This window comes from Onychostoma macrolepis, chromosome 01, assembly GCF_012432095.1.
Source record: "Onychostoma macrolepis isolate SWU-2019 chromosome 01, ASM1243209v1, whole genome shotgun sequence".
In the NCBI taxonomy this organism is placed as follows: Eukaryota; Metazoa; Chordata; class Actinopteri; order Cypriniformes; family Cyprinidae; genus Onychostoma; species Onychostoma macrolepis.
This window is the reverse complement of record NC_081155.1, coordinates 7,291,611-7,313,556: the sequence shown is the minus strand read 5'-3', so window position 1 is coordinate 7,313,556 and position 21,946 is coordinate 7,291,611. Positions and strand designations below refer to the sequence as shown.

General features: G+C 34.3%; 1 protein-coding gene across 3 annotated transcripts; it reads left to right on the top strand.

Annotated features, from left to right (window-relative positions):
• Positions 1 to 882: 882 nt before the first annotated feature.
• LOC131521624 (B-cell receptor CD22-like) lies at positions 883 to 21,708 on the top strand. 3 transcript variants are annotated; one of them, XM_058746585.1, is made up of 9 exons: positions 883 to 1,338; positions 2,809 to 2,874; positions 11,171 to 11,425; positions 11,511 to 11,765; positions 11,854 to 12,096; positions 12,175 to 12,259; positions 12,420 to 12,465; positions 20,676 to 20,922; positions 21,003 to 21,708. In XM_058746585.1, exons 3-8 carry the CDS (start codon positions 11,422 to 11,424, stop codon positions 20,892 to 20,894), a joined length of 852 nt encoding a protein of 283 aa, XP_058602568.1. In that variant the 5' UTR covers positions 883 to 1,338; positions 2,809 to 2,874; positions 11,171 to 11,421; the 3' UTR covers positions 20,895 to 20,922; positions 21,003 to 21,708. The 3 variants fall into 3 exon arrangements, with proteins under 3 accessions (XP_058602568.1, XP_058602718.1, XP_058602629.1); XM_058746735.1 differs by lacking the exons at positions 883 to 1,338; positions 2,809 to 2,874 and adding an exon at positions 9,855 to 10,090; XM_058746646.1 differs by lacking the exons at positions 883 to 1,338; positions 2,809 to 2,874 and having other exon boundaries at positions 10,450 to 11,425.
• Positions 21,709 to 21,946: the final 238 nt, after the last annotated feature.

Genomic DNA, 21,946 nt, shown 5'->3' with positions numbered 1-21,946 from the left:
CCCAAAACTATGGATGGGGGCTTGCTTTGGTGTTGCCACCCCTCATAGACCCCGTGCCACCCCTTTGCCTCCCTAAAAATTATTTTCTAGATCCGCCCCTGTTTTTATGATAGCATAGCAGTAGTAACTGTAAAGGGACTATTGTAATGGGTAAATAAAATTCGCTCCATACAGAAGACTCATAAGTTAATTTATGATTTGCTGTCTGTCTGAACCAAAGAAATAAAACCAATCATATTTTTTTCCATTGCATCGAATCGTATTGCATTGCATTGCTAGCTGCTTCAAATGTATCTTCAATGTATCGTATCATTGGCTATTATGGAGATGCACATCCCTAATATTTACAAATTGAAATTCACAAACTTAATCTAGAACCTAGTAAAACGTTTATCTGTATTTCAAATATTTCTAGCCTCTTGCCCAGGTGAAAAAGACGTAGTATTAAATGTATTAAAAATATACTTGAAATTCAAGTAGTATGTTTATAATACATTTGCATAAGTGCATTAAAAATATATTGAATTGCATTTTAATATATTTCTAAAAAGTATACTAGAAGTACTTTTGTATTAAATATATGCTTAGTTATACTTCTAAGAAATATGCTAAACAGAAGCATACTTTTAATGTGTTTATAAAAAGTATACTAGAAATACTTTGGTAATAAATATATGCTTAATTACACTTGTAAGGAATATGCTAAACACAAGCACACTATTAATATATTTCTAAAAAGTATAGTAGAAATACTATGTTAATAAATATATTCTTAGTTACACTTTTAAGGAATATACTAAACACACACTCTAAAAAATAATTCAGTGGCTTTGTAAATATTACAAAAATAAAAACTTGTATTAACTTAATAAAATCTCTGAATATCATTTAAGAGATTATTTGAGTTGGAATTACCAAAAGTAAGGAGTAAATATCCCACAGTTTATTTTAACTCAAATTTACTTGTGCTATTTAAGTATGTTTTAATTAAAAAATTAAGCATTTAACTAACAAATTATGTTTTTCACATGTCCTTAATGTTTTTGGTACATTTAAATGAAAATATTTGAGAATGATGCAATGAAACCTGTTAGTTTTAAGAACCAAAATTATTACTCGTTTTCAATCAATTTTTTTTGTATTTTGCATAGACTTAAAAAATTGAGTAAGTTTCGCGGCTATTTGTGATCACGTGGACACAAGGACTTAAAAAATTGAGTAAGTTTCGCGGCTATTTGTGATCACGTGGACACAAGGATCGCGCTGAGAGCTGAAGACTGCTGCTTGCTGGTCTGAAGAAAACGGCTAAAACCACCTCACGACTCGTTTAAAATACTGGTAAGTAGACAATTATCAAAAGTTAATGAAATATTGGTTGTGTTTTCGGGTTCACAACACGTCCGGTGTATGTTTTTGAATGCTGTTGCAGCCATGCTGTTCTTTGGTAACGTTAACTTTTTGGAAGGGGCACACATTTCTAGGATCGCTGTGACTTTGTATTTATTTATTTTTTTCTTCATACCATCAAATATTAAGCTAAAATACGGTTAATACAGCTTGGAAACTTTATGTATGTAAAAGAAGCCAATCATTCCTGTTTTAACGCAACATCGTGTCCGTGTTAAGGGGGAGGCGGGGGCTGTATAAACTGCCGTGTTGGTTTCGGCAATTTATTTACTTGGGTGATGAGCGTATACGTGTGAGTAATTAAAGAAAACAACGACTAAAGTTACTAGTCTATCCGTAGTCCAGCAATTGTAACTAAACTGGTGTAACGTTAATGGGACAAATCCCGGTGCGCTGCAGCGTCAGTGGCCCGTTGAAAGAGACGGCCGTCTCTGGGTGAGTTCACACCATGTCGGAATTACTGCCGAAGGTACAATATTACTGTGTGTAAAAAGTTAACATCTTTTAGTTAATTTTTCAGAGAGCCTTTTTTTTCATGATTTTTACCGAAGCACAGCTGAAACGTCATTCGGAATCACTCAAAATGGCGGAGGCATAGTGAAGAAGTTGTCGCGTTATCCAACATGATCTCACAGAATTCCGTGTAATGTTCACGGACTTAATTAACTCCGAATCTGTGGTGACATCACGGAATCACCGAAAATTCCGTGATGGGCTCACAGAAGTGATACCAATGTAAGTCAGTGACAGGCATCAGCCGTGCTCCACGCACGGAAACCCTTAGCATCAATATGCCGACGCGATACTGGGGAATTTATCGTCATCATTATTGTTCAGAACTGGGTAGGTTTAGGGTAGGGGTGGGGTCAGGTACTCCAGTGAAAGTATAACTGCATCGGAGTCACTCTTTTTACGTGGTCCGATGCAGCGCTGGTGTTGAACCAGTGAATCCGTGCATGGACCACGGCTGATGTCTTCTGTGAGACCAGCACGGAATTTTCGGCGATTCCGTGATGCCACCACAGATTCGGGGTTAATTAAGTCCGTGAACATTACACGGAATTCTGTGAGATCAGGTTGCGTTATCAGTTATCAAGTTTCCTTTTCATCCTTACCAAAATCAACCATGGTTTTATTGTAGTAAAGTGTAGTAATGTTTTTGATTCATTACCATTTGTATAGGACAGTTTTACTACAAATACCATGGTTTAAGATATAACGTATTAATGTTTGATACCATGGTTAATTTGTTTACCATGGTTTAACTACAGTGACACTATGTAGTTTTGTAGTAAGACTGGTTAATTTTCGTAAGAGCAGTCAACCACTACCTTACTGTTATTGATGTGAAGTGTAAAGTTATGAATCTCATGGCAAAACTGTTGAACATTTGTTTTACAGCACAACACTTTGGAGGTCTTCCAGAAACTTTTCCTGGATCTGGATCCACTGAAACTTTCTACAAAGGTTCAAAGACTAAAAAATTACCTGATTGTTAGTGATGCATCCAAAATAAAAGTTTTTGTTTACATAATATATGTGTGGGTATGGTGTATATTTATTAAGAAATATTTTGTTACATTTATATATTAAGTATATTTATATATGATATAATTTATATGAATATACATGTAAATATTTTCAAAATATATACTGTATCTGTGTGTATTTTATATATAATAAATATACACCGTACACATTGTGTAAACAAACTTTTATTTTGGATGCGATTTATCTGAATTAATAATTTTGTCTATCGTCCATGTGCTGTTGTACATTGCAATGCAATTGTTAAAATGCATTTTGGATGGGTGTAATCTTTAATGTAAACAAAGCCTCAGGCTGTTTAATATTCGTCATGCCAAGTCATTTTTGATAAAGTTTGTTTGTAAGTTCCCTTATGCAGAGTTCAGTGGCTAAAAAGGTTCAGAGACTAAAAATTACCCGATTGTTAGTGCTGTCGAACGACTAATCGCATCCAAACTAAAACTTTTTGTTAACATAATATATGTGTGGGTACAGTGTATATTTATTAAGAATATATAAATACACACACATGCATGTGTATATATTTAAGAAAAATGTTACGTTTATATATTAAGTATATTTATATATGATATAATTTATATGAATATAAATATAAACGTAAATATTTTCAAAAAATATGCTATATATATTTTAGTACACACTCATATTATGTAAACAAATTTTTATTTTGGATGCGATTTAGTCAGAATTAATCATTTTGTCTATTGTCCATGTGCTGTTGCACATTACAATGCAATTGTTTAAATGCATTTTGGATGGGTGTTATCTTTAATGTAAACAAAGCCTCAGGCTGTTAAATACTACTCCTGCCAAGTCATTTTTGATAATAAATTGTGAGTTCCCATATGCAGAGTTCAGTGGCTAAAATTTCAGTTTATTCAATGTTGTTATTTGAGAAGTATCCCAGGTTGAACTAGAGTTAAAGGGTTAGTTCACCCAAAAATGAAAATTCTGTCATTAATTACTCACCCTCATGTCGTTTCAAACCCGTGAGACCTCCGTTCATCTTCAAAACACAAATTAAGATATTTTTGACGGAGTCTGAGAGCTCTCTGACCCTCCATAGACAGCAAGGGTCCTAACTAGTGGTGGGCCGTTATCGGCGTTAACGTGCTGCGTTAACGTGAGACTCTTATCGGGCGATAAAAAAAATATCGCCGTTAATCTATCCTCAAAGTTGGGTTGGGAGCTGGGTCTATACTACGCAAGCTATGATGACTTTCACCTTGATATTTTAGCGCGGATGTATACCTAGCCGAATTGCACTGTAGGGGGCGAGAACGAGTCTTCGAACCTGTGTGTATGCGTGCTAAAATGGATGCAGCTATGAAGCCGCCGGGTTTGCTTCAGGGAAAGTTTATTTTTAAGAAGCTTCCCAATGAATCGGCAACTCATTTCTGTCTCTACGTTACATGGTCGTGCTCTCTGTATCACGTGCACAGCAGAGTTCCGCCCCGGTTCGCACGCGCACACACACACAAACGTAAGCGCACACACAAGTAAGCACACTCCCACTCCTATTTATAAATATTAAGCAGCAAAACGTCTATTTAAATATGACTTCTGCGTGTCTCTGTGTTAATGTATGGCGCAGACGCGCGGGTTTGTTTACTCATACAGAAGCCCGCGTGACGCTTGCGGTGATATTAACGTCTGTCGTCTCACTAAATGAGGACATAAATACATGAACAACATCTCCAGAACTGCTCTGAGAGTCACTTCATGAGCACTCGAGCGTTTCATTTGAGAAAAACTATCCTCATATCATATACACAGAAATGTAAAGGTATTCACGGCAACCCGTCAAAATAAAAGTTCGGTTTCACTTGAAGACATTGTGCAGTAATAGGCTACTACTATTAAAACTATTAAAACCTTATCTTTAAGGAATAATCATACAATGTCTTCAATGTTATTATCAATATTAAATTCTTGATGACTACTAGTTGTTTACTACTAGTAGTGAACTTATTCTGATCTACTTGGCAGAATTCAAATGAGCCATTTTAATCTAGATTAATCTAGATTAATTCCAAGATTAAAAAAATTAATCTATGCCCACCACTAGTCCTAACACGATCAAGGCTCAGAAAGGTAGCAAGGAGATCGGTAAAATAATCCATATGACATCAGGGGTTCAACCGTAATTTTACTTAGCTATGTCACATGGATTATTTTACCTATCTCCTTGCTACCTTTCTGAGCCTTGATCGTGTTAGGACCCTTGCTGTCTATGGAGGGTCAGAGAGCTCTCAGACTCCGTCAAAAATATCTTAATTTGTGACATTGATGACATTGTTTTTATTGTCTAATTGGGGAAGTAATGCTTTTAAATGTCTAAAATTTTAAATGTTGTTGTTTTTTTTTTGTTTTTTTTATGAATTGTGAATGTAATGAATTTTGTAGTATCCATTCAGTGTCTAAAATTTATTCAAGTCATTTGAAAAGTATGGAGTTGTGGTCAAATTTGACAAATAAATGTTTAATTAAAACAATGTGTTTTGGTTATCATTTGGTTTTATTATACATATTGTAAAGTACTCATATTTTTAAACTGTATTTACCATTTACTCCATAAGTAAAAAGTAAATATAGGACATTTGTATATACAGCATGTAAATGAAATCTACATTTTTTGTGTGTTTTTGATTTACTATTGAACTACTATTGCATTTTAAGGATTTTAATTATAATGATTGAGATCAATTAATCTAATTATTTGAATCTACTTAATTTTTAGTGTGTTTGATTTATAATTACTATTGCATTGATTAAGGATTTTAATTCTAATTACTCAGTTTTTTTATGAGATCAATTAATATAATTATTTAAATCTACTTAATTTTTTTTAGTGTGTTTGATTTATAATTACTATTGCATTGATTAAGGATTTTTATTATAATTACTCAATTTTATTTATGAGATTAGTTAATCTAATTATTTGAATCTACTTAATATTTTTAGTTACATTCACTTGACTCTTGAAGTATATTTCAATGATTTCACATCTTTCAAATTTACTCAATATTTTTAGTGTAAAATGTTTCACCAAAAAATGGAGTAGATCATAGTAAAAGTTTTTACAGTGCAAGCATACTTTTAGTGACGTTTTAGTGTATTTGCAAAAAACACACTTATGTTACTCTTACTGAAAATATATTTTATGTGTACTTTGTGTAAGAACATAACAAAATGATTACACTTTTAGTAGGTTTTTAATGTACTTTATATTGCAGTAGGCCTACACATAGTTATATTTTAAATATTTATGTATTTATAATTGTAATATTTGGAAAAGTATGATATTTTGAAAAACATTTTTTACATTTACAATGTACAAACCTTTGTCAAATATTATTAACCATTGCAGTATTTAAAATATGTTGTTTAATATGGGTTATGCTACTTTGGTTGATTAGGCTGTGATTCATTACATGATACATTAATTGTAATAAGCTGTTTATAAACTTGTTCAAGCTTGACTCCTTTATTTTCTAATATACATTTCTGAAATTCCCACAAGGATTTCAACATCATATCTGAAATGAGAAAAGAACGTTTATTTGTTTTTAAATTCAAACAACACAGACTGATTGGTTCCAGAGCCATTGAACGGCTCTGATTGGTTCGTATGATAATGAGCTCACAGCAGAGAGCTTCGTAAATCAAATATGATGTGCGTGCAAATGTCCCTTGAATGTGCATATAAGTCTAAATTTAAAAAGTATTATATTATATAGAGCGATCGTATCTCTTTAGGGCGCTTGGAGGAAACCACGCAATTCATATGGATTACTTTGGCGATGTTTTTTTTTTTTTTGCGATGAACTTTTTGAAACGTGAACATCTTTGATGAATCTTTTCATCGGAGGGACATACATCTCTCAGATTTCATTAAAATATCTCCGCTTTTCTTTCGAATATGAACGAAGGTTTGGAGCATCTTAAGGGTGAGTGATGGCAGAATTCAAATTGTTTTGGGGGAATTATGAAATGAATTAGAAAATATGTAAGGGATAATCAACGGCTAGCTGTGCATTAAACGATTTGAATGCACGACGTGGAGGCGAAGAACCACCCGACGCACAGCTGAGGTGCATTCAGATCGTTTAATCCACAGCTAGCCGTTGATTATCTCGTTTATGTCATGGTCATTTGCCAGCATTCACATATTAAAGATGTTAATAATAGTTGTGCTGCAGTATTTGACCGGAACGACAAAAATGACGGTTATTTTCGTCTGTATTACTATTCAACTGTAACTGTATGTTACTATGGTTACCAATGTTTATAGGATATAGAACGTGATTAAACTGACCTGGAACTACCTGCAGTTCAACGAATTTAATCAACACCTGCCAGCCAATCAGAATCCAGTATTCAGACAGACCATGGCATAAAGCGGTATGTTCTTATTGTTACCAACTTCTGCGAGCGTGTATGACGTCTGGCTTCAGAACCTCACTGTGACTTCAGGTAAGATTTGTATTTAATTAACGTTATTTGTCTGTACCAGTCATGTTTTTGACACATGCAGTGGCAGAAAAAAATTAAATAAAATTAGTTAACATTAACATTCTTTTATTTGCAACATGAAGTATATTTATTTCTGATTTCCTGAACAATTTGGCTTCATTGTAATGAGGTTAATGATCTTTGAAAAAAACATGATTATGAACATACAATTACTTTGTCTTGAGCTGATCAGCAAACTGTGGTAGTGTTGGTTGATTGGTGTCTATATTTGTTCAAGCTTGACAACCTTATGACTTTATTTTCTAATATATATATTTCTCATTACAGATAAGAACAAAGATTAAATTGTAAGAAGGGTTGCTTATAAAAGCATACAGTACATCTGAAACTGCTGAGACTGGTAAGGTTTTTGACTATATTTCCGACCAGGTACATTGTTCTGTCATTCTTAAATAGAAAACAAATCATCATTGGCTTTTTTTGTGTGTGTGCGTGTGAGAAATATTAACATTTGTTGTTTTTCAGATCAGCTGCTATAGAAGACAAAATGAAATCTGAGTGCAGAGACAAGCAAAGGAATAGTAAGTATATTTTAATGTCGTATCACCTGATATAATACTAAATTCAGTGTTTTAATAAACAGTGGTTTACCAGTATTTCAGAATGATTTTAGAGGGGGCCTAATAGAGGGGGATTCGGTCAATCTCGGAAGAAAAACGTTAGCAATGTGTCCATTCCAGGTGGCTAATTTGTGCTTCTTTTCAGTCATTCATGTAAAAATCTGTTATCACAATTTAAATATATTTCTTTTTCACCTGGGTGGGGCTGCAGCTGGTTATTATTGGACAATTTCAACAAACACCCCAGAGAGATTTAATGCTAAACAGTGAATGTTAAAGATTAACACACACATATATATATGGCCAATGGAGCTGAGCGTCGTCGCAGGTTCTGGAGACCTGGGCACAGCCTAGTCAGTAGTGTCTTGCAGCTTTAGAAAAAAAACTAAACAGAAAAAAATTAGATAATGGATTTTTACATGAATGACTGAAAAGAAGCACAAATTAGCGACCTGGAATGGATACATTGCTAACGTTTTTCTTCCAAGATTTGAATCCCCCTCTATTAGGCCTGATTCAAAAATCTCTGTAACAGAGGTGATACAACATTAAAATATACTTACTATTCCTTTGCTTGTCTCTGGACTCAGATTTAATTTTGTCTTCTATAGCAGCTGATCTGAAAAACAACAAATGTTAATATTTCTTACACGCACACACACAAAAAAGGCAAATGATGATTGATGATTTGTTTTCTATTTATGAATGACAGAACAATGTACCTGGTCGGAAATATAGTCAAAAACCTTCCCAGCCTCAGCAGTTTCAGATGTACTGTATGCTTTTATAAGCAACCCTTCTTACAATTTAATCTTTGTTCTTATCTGTAATGAGAAATATATATATTAGAAAATAAAGTCATAAGGTTGTCAAGCTTGAACAAATATAGACACCAATCAACCAACACTACCACAGTTTGCTGATCAGCTCAAGACAAAGTAATTGTATGTTCATAATCATGGTTTTTCAATGATCATTAACCTCATTACAATGAAGCCAAATTGTTCAGGAAATCAGAAATAAATATACTTCATGTTGCAAATAAAAGAATGTTAATGTTAACTAATTTTATTAAAATTTTTTCTTCCAATGCATGTGTCAAAAACACGACTGGTACAGACAAATAACGTTAATTAAATACAAATCTTACCTGAAGTCACAGTGAGGTTCTGAAGCCAGACGTCATACACGCTCGCAGAAGCTGGTAACAATAAGAACATACCGCTTTATGCCATGGTCTGTCTGAATACTGGATTCTGATTGGCTGGCAGGTGTTGATTAAATTCGTTGAACAGCAGGTAGCTCCAGGTCAGTTTAATCACGTTCTATATTAATGCGCTTCCTATAAACATTGGTAACCATAGTAACATACAGTTACAGTTGAATAGTAATACAGACAAAAATAACCGTCATTTTTATCGTTCCGGTCAACTGCAGCACAAATATTATTAACGTATTTAATATGTGAATGCTGGTAAATGACCATGACATAAACGGGATAATCAACGGCTAGCTGTGCATTAAACGATCTGAATGCACTCCGCTGCGCGTCGGGCGGTTCTTCACCTCCAAGTCCTGCATTCACATCGTTTAATGCACAGCTAGCCGTTGATTATCCCTTACATATTTTCTAATTAATTTCATAGTTCCCCCAAAACAATTTGAATTCTGCCATCACTCACCCTTAAGATGCTCCAAACCTTCATTCACCTTCGAAAGAAAAGCGGAGATATTTTAATGAAATCTGAGAGATTTGTGTCCCTCCGATGAAAAGATTCATCAAAGATGTTCACGTTTCAAAAAGTTCATCGCAAAAAAAAAACATCGCCAAAGTAATCCATATGAATTGCGTGGTTTCCTCCAAGCGCCCTAAAGAGACACGATCGCTCTATATAATATAACACTGTTTAAATTTAGACTTATATTCACATTCAAGGGACATTTGCACGCACATCATATTTGATTTACAAATCTCTCTGCTGCGAGCTCATTATCATACGAACCAATCAGAGCCGTCCAATGGCTCTGGAACCAATCAGGTTTAGTCTGTGTTGTTTGAATTTAAACACAAATAAATGTGTTTTTTTTTTTTTTTCTCATTTCAGATATGATGTTGAAATCCTTGTGGGAATTTCAGAAATGTATATTAGAAAATAAAGGCGTCAAGCTTGAACAAGTTTATAAACAGCTTATTACAATTAATGTATCATGTAATGAATCACAGCCTAATCAACCAAAGTAGCATAACCCATATTAAACAAAATATTTTAAATACTGCAATGGTTAATAATATTTGACAAAGGTTTGTACATTGTAAATGTACAAAATGTTTTTCAAAATATCGTACTTTTCCAAATATTAAAATTATAAATAGATATTTAAAATATAACCATGTGTAGGCATACTGCAATATAAAGTACATTAAAAACCTACTAAAAGTGTAATCATTTTGTTATGTTCTTACACAAAGTACACATAAAATATATTTTCAGTAAGAGTAACATAAGTGTGTTTTTTGCAAATACACTAAAACGTCACTAAAATTATGCTTGTGTTTAGTATATTCCTTAAAAGTGTAACTAAGAATATATTTATTAACATAGTATTTCTACTATACTTTTTAGAAATATAGTAATAGTGTGCTTGTGTTTAGCATATTCCTTAAAAGTGTAATTAAGCATATATTTATTACCAAAGTATTTCTAGTATACTTTTTATAAACACATTAAAAATATGCTTCTGTTTAGCATATTTCTTAGAAGTATAACTAAGCATATATTTAATACAAAAGTACTTCTAGTATACTTTTATATTTTTATGTACTTCAAATAAGCATGTTGGGAATACAAATGTATTATAAACATACTACTTGAATTTCAAGTATATTTTTAATACATTTAATACTACGCCTTTTTCACCTGGGCATCTAGAAAAATTCCACCAGCCGCGACGGATAAATACTTCAATCTGACACCTGTAGGTCCTCCAGTGAATCCTGTGATTCAGGATTCACTGTCGGTCTGGTGAACTAGTGAAGGAAGATTCATCTGATTCATGAGTTTCAATCGTGCATTGTCAAATATGTTAATGTCTTGGTTTTTTTTTTCTTCTTGATTTAGACCCACCAAAGAACGTCTCAGTGTCCGTCAGTCCATCTGGTGAAATAGTGGAGGGAGATTCAGTGACTCTGAGCTGCAGCAGTGATTCAAACCCACCTGCAGAAATCAGCTGGTTTAAAGGAGGAACAACTGTAGGATCTGGAAGAATCTACAGCATCTCAAAGATCAGCTCTGATCACAGTGGAGAATACAAGTGCAAGTCCAGAAATAAACATGGAGAGAAATACTCTGATGCTGTGACTTTAAACATCATGTGTGAGTTAATAATCATCTCAAGATGTTCACAAATCCAAATTCATTTTCTAATATTTATTAAAATTTTTCAATTTGTCTGTTTAAGACCCACCCAGGAGCGTCTCAGTGTCTATAACTGGATCTGGTGAAATAGTGGAGGGAGATTCAGTGACTCTGAGCTGCAGCAGTGATTCAAACCCACCTGCAGAAATCAGCTGGTTTAAAGGAGGAACGTTTGTAGGATCTGGAAGAATCTACAGCATCTCAAAGATCAGCTCTGATCACAGTGGAGAATACAAGTGCAAGTCCAGAAATAAACATGGAGAGAAATACTCTGATGCTGTGACTTTAAACATCATGTGTGAGTTAATAATCATCTCAAGATGTTCACAAATCCAAATTCATTTTCTAATATTTATAACAATTTTTTTTATTTTTGCCTGTTTAAGACCCACCCAGGAGCGTCTCAGTGTCTATAAATGGATCTGGTGAAATAGTGGAGGGAGATTCAGTGACTCTGATCTGCAGCAGTGATTCAAACCCACCTGCTCTGAACTTCAGCTGGTTTAAGGAGGATCAAAGCTCAGCTGTTGGATCTGGACAGAGTTTCAGTGCTCTACAGAGTGGACGCTTCTACTGTGAGGCTCACAATCAACATGGATCTCAGAGATCAGACTCTGTTACTGTCACAGGTGAAACTTTTATTAACACACTCCTGTATCTTCACATCATTCAACAGTTTGTTAATTATGATGATCTTCCTCATCAAGGTGCTGATAGGAATGTAATTGTGATCACAACGGCATCTGGAGGAGGATTATTCATTATTTTCATAATCATTATCCTGTTTATAATGTGAGTTCAATTAAAAACTGCAGTGATTATATATGTTCAGTTTCGTTCTTATATAGTACAAAATGGCTCAAAATGTTTGATTATTAGTAATCTTCAAAAACAGCATTCATATTTTCTTTCTTTACATTCGTTCTGCTGTTAATGTCTGTGATTATAACAGGAGGAAACGAAGGAGTGTTAAAACTGAAGATCACACAATGAAACAGGTAAATCATACAGAAGCAGAAAAATCAATCAGCTGTTATCTTTAGATAACGGATGGAAACTAACCTTATCAAGTCTGAAGAAAATATTGTAACTTATTTTTCCTCGGTTTATTGCGAATACTGATATACTTACAATTTTAATATAGATTTGTTGGTCTAATTGTATGATCAATAGCAAATAGTGTAAGGAATGAATTGGCATTGAATTCAAATGCTCATTCTGTCCTTTTCGTTGCCACTCTATGTGAGAATCAATGAAATATACTTGTATTTTACATCATTACATTTAGAGGTCGACCGGTAGTGGATTTTACCGATACCGATAGCTAGGTTGGACTACACTGGCCGATACATTTTTAAAATAGATACTAAATGAAAACTAAAATAATTCCTTACTATTTAAAAACAAAAAACAGTACTGATCCATATTTTGTAAATTAATAAAATATTAATATTAATTATTACACCTTCAAATCATTAAAGTTGCCAGTGTTGTGTCCGAGTCCACCTTGTCGAGTCCTAGTTTTTAATCAATTAAGTTTAAGTGGGAGACGTTTATTAATGTCTTTTTATATTAATTTTAATTAACCCCTTAACTGTCACCCACAGTTTTGAACAGAGACATTATAGTGCACTATCCAAACTTAATTTTTTATAATTCATGAATGAAAATATTTTGTAACATGATTTTAATGTACCATTTACATGGTAATGCAATGTCTGATTTTAAAATGGGTTTCAAAGGATGAATTTTGAAATGTTAAGTTTTCTACTGATAAATAATTTCTTATGATTTCTAATTCGTGATAGAGAAAAAGGCAACTAAGAAGACTTTCTGTGACAAAGGTCAGAATTCATGTCATGATGTAGATTTTTTTCAGGTGCACTCTTGTCATAAACAGAGGTGTCAAATCCAGGGTCAGAAAGTAAAAGTCCTGCCATGTGTTTATTCCACCCATGAACTCAGCAGCTGATTTCACCAGAGGAGGAACCAACTCATTCCTTTCAAGTCACAAGCAAGTTTCGAGTCAAATCCCAAGACCTCAACGAGTTGAGGTAATTAAGAGATAATTGAGAGACTAATTAAATGATGATTGTGCATTAGTGATGAACACCTGCTGTTACTGTGAATCACAGAGGATCAGATGTTGATGTTTTATTGGTTAAAATGATACCACCATCATGTAGATCAGTGTTTGCTTTAGTTGGGCTCTTGACCCTTGACTCCTGTGTTAGATCTCTCTGTAGCAATGCATGTGCTGTTGTAAAGCGGAGAGATCAGTGCTGTGCAGTGAGCAACTGTTAGTTGTTTTCATATGATGAGGTAATCATCAGGTGCTTACCTGTTTGCATCCAATATACTGTGTGTATATATATATATATATATACACATACAACATTTTTCATTTTTTTAAATTTATGTTCTGCTTTTGAATGAACAACTCTGTGAAACCACAGTGCGCAATGAATTTACTGCTGTAGTAGTTATAGAGAAAGAATTTTAAATCTAATATATTTAAACTCCAGTCCTACTCAGACACACACAGACATCAAGAACCAGCGTATGAATCTCAACAATGGTGACAATCAACAAAATGCTTCATGCTGCAATGCATGCTGGGTAACACCACAGTATGAATAATTATTGTCACCACTGTTGAGGATCGTATGATAAGTGTTCACGTCTAAAAGCCTGAGCAATGTAATTTTTTATTTTTTCCAATATTTAATATTACGATGGCATTTGTTTAATAGTAAATTCCTGCAGTTCTGTAACAGCTGAACGTCAAGCTTTTAATTCAGCAATGTGCAAATGTTTGTTGTGAAGCAATATTGCAATTGCTTAAAAGCAATCCATTCTCAGTTACTAAAAGGGTCAAGAGCCCAACTAAAGCAAACACTGATCTCCATGATGGTGGCATCATTTTAACCAAGAAAACATCAACATCTGATCCTCTGTAATTCACAGTAACAGCAGGTGTTCATCACTAATGCACAATCAACATTTAATTAGTCTCTCAATTATCTCTTAATTACCTCAACTCATTGAGGTCTTGGGATTTGACTCGAAACTTGCTTGTGACTTGAAAGGAATGAGTTGGTTCCTCCTCTGGTGAAATCAGCTGCTGAGTTCATGGGTGGAATAAACACATGGCAGGACTTTTACTTTCTGACCCTGGATTTGACACCTCTGGTCATAAATTAATCTATTACTTTTCCTACATAATTTTTTAACAGAAAAAGTGGTAAAATACCTATTTAGGAGTCTTAGACCTTTCCAACGATATATAGTTTGTCATGATTAGATTAGGATTTAATTGTAAAATAGTGAAGTAAAGGTAGGCGTCCCACAGGGTGGACGGTGACAGTTAAGAGGTTAATAGCAGAGCAGGAGCAGCACACACTTTCATACTGGCAGCGCTTGTCGCGCGCAGCTGAACCGTAGCCAGTACTGCAATACAGACGAGTATCGTCATTTCTGTCGTATTTTCCAGCGTTCTTCTCTGAACACTGTGTGCCATGTGCTTTGATGTATGATATGGCCAGCGGTGCAAAGTCCAGGGGCCAAAGAGTAAAAGTCCTGCCATGTGTTTATTCCACCCATGAACTCAGCAGCCGATTTCACCAGAGGAGGAACCAAGTCATTCCTTTCAAGTCACAAGCAAGTCTCAAGTCAAATCCCAAGTCCTCAAAGAGTTAAAGTTAATGAGATAATTAAGTGACTAATTAAATGATGATTGAGCATTAGTGATGAACACATGCTGTTAACAATCAACATCACTGAAGAAAACAGAAACACAAGAACTACATCTGACTTCAGCCACAGCTTTGGATGAAATTAACTGAAGAAAAAAAAACTTTGTCACCATAATTGTGGTCAGTGTTTGCTTTAGTTGGGCTCTTGAGCCTTTTAATAATTCAATGAAATTTGCTTCTAAACAATTGCAATATTATTTCACAACAAACAATTGTGTAATGCTGAATCAAATCTTGAAGTAACAGATCAGCTTATGCATTCTGCTTATAAGTTCTGAAAAGTGAAAGTTCTTGTTTTCAATCTCTCTGATTTTAGTGTTTCTCTTTTTGGTTTATTAACAACATTTGACTGTTACAGAACTGAAACAAAAAGTCATATTAAGCAAATGCTGCCATAATGCTTCTATATTGAGAAAAAAAAAGTCGTGTATAGGATCAGGCTTTTAGACATGAACATTTATCATATGATCCTCAACAGTGGTGACAATAATTATTCATATTGCAGTGCATGATGGGAGTTTTTTTTTTTACTATGGTGTTACCCAGTATGCATTGCAGCATGAAGCATTTTGTTGATTGTCACCATTGTTGAAATTCATTTGCTGGTTCTTGATGTCTGTGTGTGTCTAAATACTACTGGAGCTCAAATTTTTATATGCGTTACATAGCTTTAAAACTATAACTGTAACTATTAGAGAAACACTTTGCTCGCATGCTGTAGCTTCACAAGGTTGATTATGCAAAACCTAAACATATAAATGAAATAAAAGTTATTCTAGATATAATCCAACCAACTCATGGTGATTCTCTTATCTCTGTAGAGCATTGATCTCTCTACTTTAGAACACCACATGCAGTGTTACAGAGAAAGATCTAACACAAGAGTCAAGGGTCAAGAGCCCAACTAAAGCAAACTGATCTCCATGATGGTGGCATCATTTTAACCAATAAAACATCAACATCTGATCCTCTGTAATTCTCAATAACAGCAGGTGTTCATCACTAATGCACGATCATCATTTAATTAGTCACTTAATTATCTCATTAACGTTAACTCTTTGAGGACTTGGGATTTAACTCGAGACTCGTTTGTGACTTGAAAGGAATGAGTTGGTTCCTCCTCTGGTGAAATCAGTTGCTGAGTTCATGGGTGGAATAAACATATGGCAGGACTTTTACTTTCTGACCCCTGGACTTTGAGACACCCTTCGCTGCAGACTGTAGCGCGGTGACGTCAGGTACCTATGTCAGGTATGTGTTTACCGCGCATGCGCAGAGTGACGTATGGTATGTCTATGACACGCATGCGCATTGCGTGTGTAATTTGCATTACGTGGTGACGGTAGGTGTTTTAGCGTCGTGCGTGACGTAACACGTCATAAAAACGCATGCGCATACTTAACCGAATACTCTAATAAAATGTAAAAGTATTAAGAACCCTAAGGTGGAAAAAAAATAAAACAATAAAATGTAATACAGCACATATCCATGATTTTAACCATGTCTCATCTCAGGTAAAATGATATGGAATTACAGAGTTTATTCTGTAATATCTGTGTAGTATTTTATTTACAATTTATTAACATTCTGTTGCACTTTACTTCACTGTGTATATTGTAATATTACCCTTTAACGGCGCCTTATATATTTCTTATTAGGCTAGTCAACATTACAAAAGACAACATCAGTCGTCAGCTCTAGTCGCGCAGATGGTAAAACGCGTGGATTTCACATTTTGACGCGATCGATCCAGGTTCGAATCCGCCTTTTAGCAAAGTTTTTTCTCCCTTTTCAAAGTTCAAATCAGATCAAAAAAAGCATTTATTTTCAATAAAAATTAAGGAAATAATCAAAAAGTTCTGAGGGAGGGCTTTGTCCCAATAAGGTGATATCCATTTAATAATTTGAATTAAAATTATAATTTACACTCAATAAGTTATTATTGCATACTGTTTTATAATGTACTACAATACTGAGGTACAGGTAATTACCACTGTTTGCAATAAGTAGTTTAAATAGCAGAAAATCCTGCTATCACTTAGTGCAAATAGCTGCTGCCTTTCTTATTTTAATCTGTACTCTGTCATGGTTCTTGTTTATTTATTTATTTAGTATAATTTTGGACATTTTCTTTTGCTTGGCAATTCTGCATGTGAAATATTTAAGACAATAAAGTAGTTTTAAATTCAGTTGACTACATACAGTATATTTTCAGTGTCTGCATCCTATTTTATGCATGGTGCCTCCAAAAAAACCAAACTGATAACAGCGATCTCTTTTTTATTATTATTTCAAAGAACAAAACAGAAAATATAATTGTATATACAAATATAGATTAAGACCATAGACTATAAACATGACACATGAGAAAGAAAAAAATCAGCTCATTCTGAAATTCACCTCCATCACTGATAAAACAATCAACCGAGCAGTAGCCCTCAAATTCTTTGAATGAATAAAACCCACACAGGACTCCCCTCCTGTCAGTCCTGACATACCTAGGTGTGCAGTCTTTAAATACAGTATCTCACTGCACCGTAGGCACTGGGTCTGTGAATACGGTACCCGACACTCCTGTCTGTATTGTGCAGAAAATGCACTCCAGTTCACGACACCTAATTTACATAAAATATTAAATCATTTTGAGGAAAGGCAAAAGAGCCATACAAGGAAAATATTTTAAATGTATTTTTAAATATTATAGGATGGTGTTAGAAAAAGAGTTTTGTTTGCTTTGTCTGTAAAGTACCTAAGAGATTTAATTTATAATCAGCATTAACCAACTAAATTTAAAAAGTTTGTCAAGTCAAAATTTAGGTTGGCTTGGCTTGAGAAAGCATAGCCTGAAACAATTTGAAAGTTTTACAGTTGAGGGCAATACAGTCTATCAGGGGAAAGAAAAAAAAAATTTGAGATGAGACAGACAGAAAGATGAGAAGAGAGACAGACACTCAAATACGTTTTACAGTATTCACTACGTTAAGGAGTTAAAGAACTATCTGTCTAGACATATGAAGTGGGCCTCTTCTCTGAATTTCGTCTCACTGATAATGTCCCTAAAAAGTCATATGAACATGACGATAAATTTAAGAGGTAACACTTTACAATAAGGTGTCATTGGTTAACACTAGTTAATGTATTAATTAACATGAACTAACAATGAACAATACATTTGTTACAGTATCTATTAATTTTTGATAATGTTAATGAAAAAGATGACAAATATGAGAAACATACATACATACACACACACATATTATATATATATATTAGTGCTGGGCATAGATTAATCTAGATTAATCTCATCCAAAATAAAAGTTTTTGTGTACATAATATGTGTGTGTGTATTGTGTATATTTATTATGTATATATGAATACACACCCATGTATGTATATATTTAAGAAAAATGTGTTATGTTTATATATTAAATATATTTATATATCATATAAATTATATTAATATAAATATATACATGTAAATATTTTCAATATATATAGTGTATGTGTGTGTCTTTATATACACATAATAAATATTCACAGTACACACAGATATATTATATAAACGAAAACTTTTATTTTGGATGAGATTAATCTAGATTAATCTATGCCCAGCACTAATATATATATATATATATATATATATATATATGTATATATATATATGTATGTATGTATGTATGTATGTATGTATTTATTTATTTTTGCAATGCATGCAATTCATTACTTTATTAATATAAGTATTTCTGCTCTATTTTAATACATCTTTAAAGGCTAATTTTAGGGCGAAATAAGACTTTTAAAGACCAGCAGAATCCCCGTCACTTCGAATACTAACACATATCATAAAGCATGTCATAAATGTTTGAAATCGCACACATTTGCAATGACACTGTCTGTGATTATGACCAAAGCATCCTTACAATTAAAAGTCAACACAAACGCACATTTATAAGAAAACAAAAGTAAGTAAATGTACCGGAAGTGAATGATGCATTATTGAACCGGCGTGTTTACGGTAAATACATAGGTAACGTAGGTACGTGACGTCACCGCGCTACTGCGCATGCGTTTTATAGACATACCATACGTCACTTCGCGCATGCGCGGTAAACACATACCTGACGTAGGTACCTGACGTCACCGCACTACAGTCTGCAGCGAGGAGTACTTGTGGACTTTACACCTCTGTCTGTAATATATCTGCTTGTTTTACACTCTTTGGCCACCAGGTGGTATTGTGAGCAAATGAAGCCTCCAGAAATTAACCCTTTTGTGAACCACTTGCCTGAAAAGCTTCATGAGGCTTTGTCTGGCCATCACTACCAGGAGGTAAAGCTAATTAGTTAAATCAGCTGCTGAGTTCATGGTTGGAATAAATATATGGCAGGACTTTTACTTTCTGACCCCTGGATTTTACACCTCTGCTTTAGAGCCACAGAAAGAGAAACACTTCTCTGAAAAATGCACAATAGACAATTTTACAGCCTAGGGCAGGGGTGTCAAACTCAGTTCTTGGAGGTCCACAGCCCTGCAAAGTTTAGTTCCAACCCTGCTCTGAAAACATTTCTGCAGCACCGTTATTGCATACTTTACTTCACGTTTCACGGCAGTTTCAAAGTTAAACGTCCAGTGAGTGGTGAAAAATGCAGATTCAATATGTTACCCTGGCACATATTTGTTAAGTTAATATAGGCACGTATTGCTGTGTTTGAATTATGAACCACCGCAATACGTACCTGAAGCAACATAATACAAATATCCGAGGGGTGTCACTAAAAGTTAATGCTCTATCATGTTGGAAATATCCCCTACACCAAACACAACCCTAAACCTACCTGATAGTGTAAACAAATGCAAAAGTGATGTAAAAACTTGTTGATGCAGCCATGCTATTTTAACTTACTTATGCGGCTCTGAGCTGTTTTGATAACCCATAGTTTCACGGCGTTCATACCGGAGCTCTTCATCTCTCAAGTGCAATGCTGTATTGCGTGAGCTAGAGCAAACCATGTGAAGTAGAAAACTCATGCATATAAAGCTAGATATGTGACGCTAAGCTTCAAATGCAGTTTTCAAATATTCCTCAAGTAATTATGTGAAAATTAGGCTTTATCAAAACTGTGGAGCTGCAAATCATATTTTGTGTGAAAAGGAGTAAAAGTTGTGGGAGTTTTACTGCCTCTACTGTAGTGTTCATTTCAACTGGAAACTGCAGTAATTTGTATGTATAACTATGTTTTGAGCTTCGCAGAAATGTAGGTAGAGGCATGTATTTCCAATGAGCCTATGTTGGTATAATCACAACAGACCCTTCTCAGCCACTCCAGCAAGGGACACAACCCAGAAAAACTATCGGCATGGATTTTTGCTAATAGCCGATAGTCCCAGCATTCAACTATCGGTGCAAAAAAAACGATTCATTTGTCGTAATTATGTATTGTCTTGTATTTCAGAATGATCTCTATTCTGACGTGTCACAGAGAGTTTCAGAGCCTCTTTCTGAACCTGATACAGCCAGTGATGCTCTGTATGCCAATGTGAAACCCAGCAGATTCAGAGGAAAACTCCTGAATCCAGAGATACTGAGGAGATGCAGTACGCAACTGTCCAACATCACCGAAAGAAAGAGACGAACAGACCAGAAGACGGTGAATGTCAGTATGACAATATAAGAGTTCATCAGCCTGATGCTGCCGTGAGGTGAGAAAAACAACTTAAACAGCACAGATCTGAGCTATAACACTGTTGCGCTCCTGTTTTTGATTATTATTTTTTTTTAGGCAATCAAATGTTCAAACTGTGGAAGACGTATCGGTGATCTACAGCAGCGTCAGATGAGTGATAAAGCAGCAAACACAAAGCCTGTGTTCAACTGTTCAATGAGCGACTGTTTGATAACTGCACAGCTGTGGAATAATTTACTCATCTGTTCTCACCACAACCACTGAAGATAATTAAAACCCACAAGATTCATTTGTTCTCTTTGCGAGAGAATTACTGTCATTGTATCCTGGACTCATGTCACATCTTTCTTTTTTAATGCTTTGTGTGTGTTTTATAAAATATTTGTAAAATAAAATATATTTAAAATAAATAAATATATATATATATATATATATATTTTTTTTTTTTTTGTACATTTATTGCCTTTGTCTTTAAGTTTGTCTAAGTTTAATCCATGAGTTTATTGCATTAATAGTAGTAGTAGTATATATTTATTTAATGCCGTGTCAGCATCTTAGGCTATTTTCATGGCAAAAAAAAAATAATAATAATACAAGTATAATATCGCATTCTTCAGAATTTAAATAATGTATGTTTTAACAAGCTAACAACACTGAAATCGGTACAACTTATAAATATTTACATGCAAAAGTATTGTATTTTATGTAGCCCATTATTGTATTTTATTAATAGTGTCATTTTCATATTTCTCTTTGTATGTTTTTATATTTAGGGCCAATGCTTCAATAAACCTGATTGACCTTCAAGTCATTTAAGGCTGAAGTGTTTTCATTGTTTAAACCAAGTAGGTATAACTGCAGACCGGAGATCTCCAAAATGAGGCGTGAACTCCAAAAGTGGGCAGAACCTCCAAAATGGGGCGGGGTCTCTTCACGGAAAGACTTTCACCATTGGCTCTGGCTTTAGCCAATGTTTCAAGTTGATGCAAAATAAAATATGCTATATGAATCAATATTCTCCGTGAGAGCAGAGCCCAAAG